The sequence below is a fragment of the Choloepus didactylus genome, chromosome 14 (genome assembly GCF_015220235.1).
Source record: "Choloepus didactylus isolate mChoDid1 chromosome 14, mChoDid1.pri, whole genome shotgun sequence".
NCBI lineage: Eukaryota > Metazoa > Chordata > Mammalia > Pilosa > Megalonychidae > Choloepus > Choloepus didactylus.
The window spans coordinates 76,179,646-76,185,645 of record NC_051320.1 but is presented as its reverse complement, the minus strand read 5'-3'; the positions used below and the strand labels follow the sequence as shown (position 1 = coordinate 76,185,645).

At 37.9% G+C, this 6,000-nt stretch overlaps 1 protein-coding gene across 1 annotated transcript in view; it reads right to left on the bottom strand.

Moving 5' to 3' along the window:
- Nucleotides 1-968: 968 nt before the first annotated feature.
- The window catches only part of DEPTOR (DEP domain containing MTOR interacting protein), a 160,955-nt gene continuing 155,923 nt past the window's right edge, over nt 969-6,000 (bottom strand). Inside the window, exon 9 of the mRNA XM_037802794.1 lies at nt 969-5,970. Coding sequence (XP_037658722.1) covers nt 5,842-5,970 — 129 coding nt within the window. The 3' untranslated portion in view covers nt 969-5,841. The remainder of the gene's footprint in view (nt 5,971-6,000) is intronic.

The following is a 6,000-nucleotide window of genomic DNA, read 5'->3' as shown; positions in this document are numbered from 1 at the left end:
ACCTTGGTGCAACCATTTTGGACAGTAATTAGATGTGACCTTGTAAAGCTGAGCATTCACATTTTCAATGACTCAGCAATTCTAAGTGTATCCTAAGAGAAATTCCTACACCTGTACCCAAGAAACAGAATAAGAATGTTCATAGTAGTCAACGACAACAACAGCGACAGTCCAAATGCCCATTGACAGGAAAATGAAGAAATAATCTGTGTTCTGGAAATTTATGAAGTTTTGAAAAATGAATGAATTACAATTACATGCAAAAATATGGATGAATCTTAGTAACATAATAATCCTGAATGAAAACAAGAAAGCCCCAAAAGATTACATAAAAGCTTGATGTTCTTTTAATAAAGTTCACAAAAAACTAAACCTAACAATTATTAAGAACAAATGAAGTAAGAGAATGGTAAACTCAATGGCCACCATTGTGGTTACCTTGGGGAAGGGAAAGTGAGAGGCAGGATTGACAAGAAGAAAACAGTTAAATGTAAATTATGGTCAGTGTTCTGATTCTTGGGTTAGAAGGTAGTTTCTAGCATTGAACCGCCTCCTTCCGCACCATGACTGATTTCATATTTCTCCCTCCCCATACAGTGAAGACTTCCTGGAGCCTCTTACAGGGCCAACTGGAGCCAGAAGTATGTCTACCCATTTTGTGTTCCTCTACAGAGTACCCAGAAAAAAACACATCCTTAGTACGGTTCCTAGAACGAAAGAGTGAACAAATCAGAAAAAGTTTCAAAGTTCTCTTGGGTAATACTGAATGTAGTCTGTACAGCCATTCATCTCCGTACTTGACACTGTCCCACCACACATGCAGATTTCCTAATTGGTTGACAATAAAAAAAGAACCAATACTCTCCCAGACTAGTAAATAAGTACAGAGTATTTTTTCATATGGAATATTCTATAACACCCTTAATACTGAGCTGTGTAGGGAGAAAATAATTCTGAATCAAATAGAGTACAGAAAAAGATTTTTAATGCATTTTTTTCAGGCAAAAGAGCTTCAGAAAACATCCATCATTAAGCAGTTTTACAAATGGCACTTTTGGCTACTGTAGAGAATTAGATATGAATCCCATGTGTTTTCTCTGGTATGTTATTAGACCAACTTTACAATGCAACTGTTTCTTAGGATTAAAAAAAATGGCTAATCTGTTTGAAAAAGACAGGAAAAGCTGAAAACCTAAAGTCATTGTTTTAAAAAATTTCACATTTATTTCATGCTATACTACCTATTTCGTACTATAATTTCCAGTATTCTGTTACAATTTTTTAATAAAGGAAGCAAATAAATCTCAACTAATTTAAAAATAAACATATATTAAGCACATATATTAATGCATTTTATAATACCATATGATAACTTTGAAGATAAACTTCATTTTGGTACACTGCAGATTTGTCCTTTTTGGTATACAACTGAGGAAAAACATATTACACCTGAAATTCTGACATAAATGAGTAAAACCATAATCAAAAACATCAATAGATGAACCAATTAGCAAAACCAAAATGTTCTGGAGTTTCTGATCATTTACAATCAAAAACAAAATAAGATTAATACTCAGCAAGAGGGAATAATTAATACCATCAGTTTAAAATGGGTCTTGAAAGCAGATTATTTTCACAACACATTTGAAAGGAATGACTTTTGGAAATGTAAGATTCCAATTTGAAGTGAAAAACTGTGACTTTTAAAATATTAATTTCTACCACTCCAACACAGTCACCTGTTATAAGACGGTGTGAAGTTGATCACATTTCATCTACTCAAGATGGGAATTGTTTTGATGTTACCCACCATTTCACAATTAGCACCCTAATCAATTTAGATAATAATCAACAGAGATTAATAATAAAACATCAGATAATAGGATCAAACCTAAAGGCAACTTCATTTATCTCTCCATAATAGAATTAACAAACAGTGCCTTTCAAATTTGCACTGATAACACACACTATGCTAATGTAGGGGAAAAAAAAACTACTTCCATCTTCATCACAAACACAAACACATCTCACAAACACCTGCAAAATCAAAAATATTTTTTAAGGGGGCAGAAAAAGCCTTTTCAGAGGTTCTCAATGAGTACAACCTCACAATACACATAATACACTGAGCTATTTGAAGATTTTACAGACAGGCACACACAAACATATGAAATAAAAGCTCTTAGAAACATTACTTATTGCTAACTGAGGGCAGTTCTTGGTGTTACATTTAAGAACAGGATTTTAAAATTTTAAAGCAGGTCAACTCTCTCTTCCTTTCACAGATACATGACACCACTTTCATTTTATAAATACCCTAAAGCCAAAGGCCTATTTTCACTGCATTATCATAACTTCACTGAATGCAGTAATAGTGTAAAAACTATGGGTCTGGAAGGAAGAAGGATGGCATTTGGCCCAGGTTCTGGCCCTAAGAAGCCTCAGAAGGCTGGGCATGCCACTTGACATTTCCATGCCTTAGTTTCCTCATCAGTAAATAAAAAGACTAAACCGTACTCTCCATGGCCCCATGTAGCCACTATCATTTCAGAATTTTCTGACTTTGAAGTCTCATTTGGCATCGGACTTTATCCACAACCTAATATTACACTGCTACCCAGTCATTGGTCAGTAATTTGCATCTGGATTCCTGAAACTTTTTAATAACTTGGTATCTCCTTGGTCCTTTATGCAACAAATAGAGTACTATGAAAATGGTACTATTAAAATGGCCACAAATTCTTTGCAGCTCCTCTTTTCAAAAGGTAAAGTCTATTTCCCCACCACTTGCTTCTGAGTTAGCCTTGTGAACTGCTTTGGCCATGGAAGTGGCGCTGTGTCACTTCTAAGCAAGTCCCAAAGACCTTGCGGCTTCCACTCTTACCCTCTTCATTTGACAAAAATTTCATAGACCTAATGAGGAAGCCTGGGATAGCTAAGGGGAAACGAGCAGCTGACTGACCACAAACATATGCGTGAACCCAGCCAACCCCACATGCAGCAGTGGCGGCCATCCCAGTGGAGCTCTGCCCTCCCTGCCAAACCACAGAATCCAGAGCAAATAAATGGTGTTGCCATATGCCATGTTGTGGGGTAATTTTGTTAGGCAGCAATGGAGAGCTGATGTATTTTTCTGTGTCAGGAACTGTGCTAGAAGAGGGAAATAGATACCCTGGGTAACAAGATACAGTCCCTTTGAGTGCTTACAGTGATGCTTAGAGTGTAGTGGGGGAGAGAGACATGTAATGGGGCAGCTCCAAAGGAAATGTCATCAGTGCTATAATGCTATAATGTGGGGGTAGGGGTGGGGAGCAGGCACAAGGCTACAAGGGAATGCAGAGAAATGGCATCAATCCCAGAACTGGGAAGCTGGCAAAGGCTTTTCAGAAGAGAAAATATCTAAGAGGAGTTAAGAAGAAGAAGAAAAAAATTCCAGGCAAAGAGAAAGAAGGAAGAACATTCCAGGGAGAGAAACTGCACATGCGATGGCCAAAGGGAGCAAGACAAGGCCCCTAGGAAAGTAGGAGAAGCCGATCTAATTACAGTGTGAAGCTGCTGGGGTGGGCTGCAGGGTTGGCCAAGGAAAGCTCTCTCTTGACCCTAAGTACTTAGTATCCTCTGGCATTTGGACTTTAAACTGAGGGTGTGGAAGCTGAAGGAAGGAACGTTGCTTTTTTTTCCCCCCTTAGTTTACATTTGACCAATGGCTGGGCATCAGTGAAATCCTCTGATTCAATGAAACTTCATAGGGCAGGAGGCTGTGTGGAGTAAAGAGAAGCTTCTCTGGTGCTTAGTTTAGTTATGTGGCAGTGATGTTATGCCAGGGTCCAAGGTAATGGGCACTGGGACGTGAGAAGAAAGTAGCAGTAGCAGCCAAGAAGATACCATTTCTGGAAAGGAGTTCCTTCTTCTTATAAATTAATGAATATCTGGGAACAGAAAGCCTTTAAGACTCATCTTTTGAAGATGTTATAAAAAACTTTTGAAGAAGAGTGGGAAGGTCTCCCACTTACTAGATGTGTGACCTTGGGCACCTGACTAACCTCTTTATGAGGCAGTTTCTTCATTTGTAAAATGGGGATAACGATGGTATTGACTCGCAGGTCAATAACGATAAACCAAGTAAGTGCTTAGCTCAGTTCCGGGCACACAAGAAGTCCTCAATCTAAGTTCCCTAAATTGAGGGGGAAGGCATTGGGCTCTAGCATTAAACGGACATGTGTTTGAATCCAGACCATGTCACGTAGTGGTCCTTGCAGCGTGTGAACTTAGGGACCAGTGTTAATCCGGCTGAGACTTAGTTTTCACATCTGAAAAACGAGGGTGATAACACCCTCATACTTTGCAGAGTTGTGAAGATGAAAGGAGATAATAAATGTCAAATGTTGTAGCACTGAACCTATCTTACAGTAGAAATGCACACACAAGGAGACAATATTTCTCAAATGTAGATGGACAGGATTAATGTTACACATTCTGTATTACTTTCAAATCCTATTCTCTGATTTCCCAGATCAGAAAAGTTGAATTTATATAACATTTTTTAGCATGGTATGTCTATTCCACCAGTACCAATACACTATGATAACCTATCACAAAGAAATGACTGAGGTACAGCCTACGTGTTTTACTTTGTTAATGTGTTAAGAAAGGAACCTGGTCATTCAGAATTCATTATACGATATTAAGACGGATTTAACATTCCCTGACTCCTTAATTTGGCACTTTGAGGAATTTCCTCTATATACCAAGCCTCAAATGCACCCTTTTCTAGATTAAAAAAGATAACAAGCATGTATACAAGTTGAGCTGAAAAGCTACAACACAAGCTGGTGATTTGGGGAGAAAAATACCTACCTCCTCCCAACCTAACCAATAAGCAGCATGACATGTTGTTACAACATGTTACATCAGAAAGCTAGTAAAACTTCAGGCCATGAAGGCAATTTAGAGTTTCAGGTTTTATCACATATGGGCCAAGTTCTAGACCATAATTGGCTCAAAAGTGGAAAAAGGAATACCTTGCAAGTGAAATCCTGCAGAAAGCTTGATTTCCAGCTGTATGTTTATACCCAAATTTTCCTGTTTTTACATTCAACACATTTAGGATTAATTCTAGAAAGCTGTTATAGCTGGTTTAAAGATAAAAGTGATTTAGGCTCAGAAAAATAAAATAGGGGGGCACACAATTTAAAGTAGCATCTCCTGATCCATCCCCACCCCATAGCATCACTGAGTTTTGTTTTGTTTCTTAAGTTAATGCCATAACTGAAAACGAAGTTAAAAGTCGCTATCAAAAGCAAGATGTAAGAAAAAATAATTTTTGATGGCTTTTAAGCACTTGAATGCTTTAGAAACTTCTTCAAAATGCTAACTAACAGGTCACATTCTTTAATTTGAAGCTAGGTGAAATCTAGATTCTCTATTAAACAATTCCATGTTAATTTTTGGTAAGAGTACATTTTAAGTCTGTAAAAATTGGTCTATCAATTTCCAAGAAGGGAATTTTAGCATGTTGGTTTTTTGGCAAGAGAAGCATTTCAAGAAATTTCCACAAACCAAATTGAGAACTACAAATAGAAATTCGGTAAGGCAATTCTACCACATAGGAAAATTCTGTTTCCCAAATGTTTTCTATGTTGACATAATTTTTTTGAAGATGCATTACCTGGTTCTTCCACATTCAAACAGTGTTTGAAACTCAAATTGAGATGTGCATGTACAGAGAAAGGTTCATTTGCCCAAAGCCATCCCTTTGCATGAATGTCTCATTGCCTTGCTTTGTGATGTCCTGGCTTTGATCATCCACAGGCCACTAAAGGGGCTGGGAGGTCCACTTGCTCAGCACTCTAACTCCTCCATGACTTCCATGACAATTGTCCTTGGGCCCGTCAGAATCAGATTACTCACGGTCCGGTAGTCTACATGCAGCACATTGAGCCCATTTACGGAGACGACAAACTGACAAACCTAAGGGAAAGAGGAAGAGAGAGCATCTAT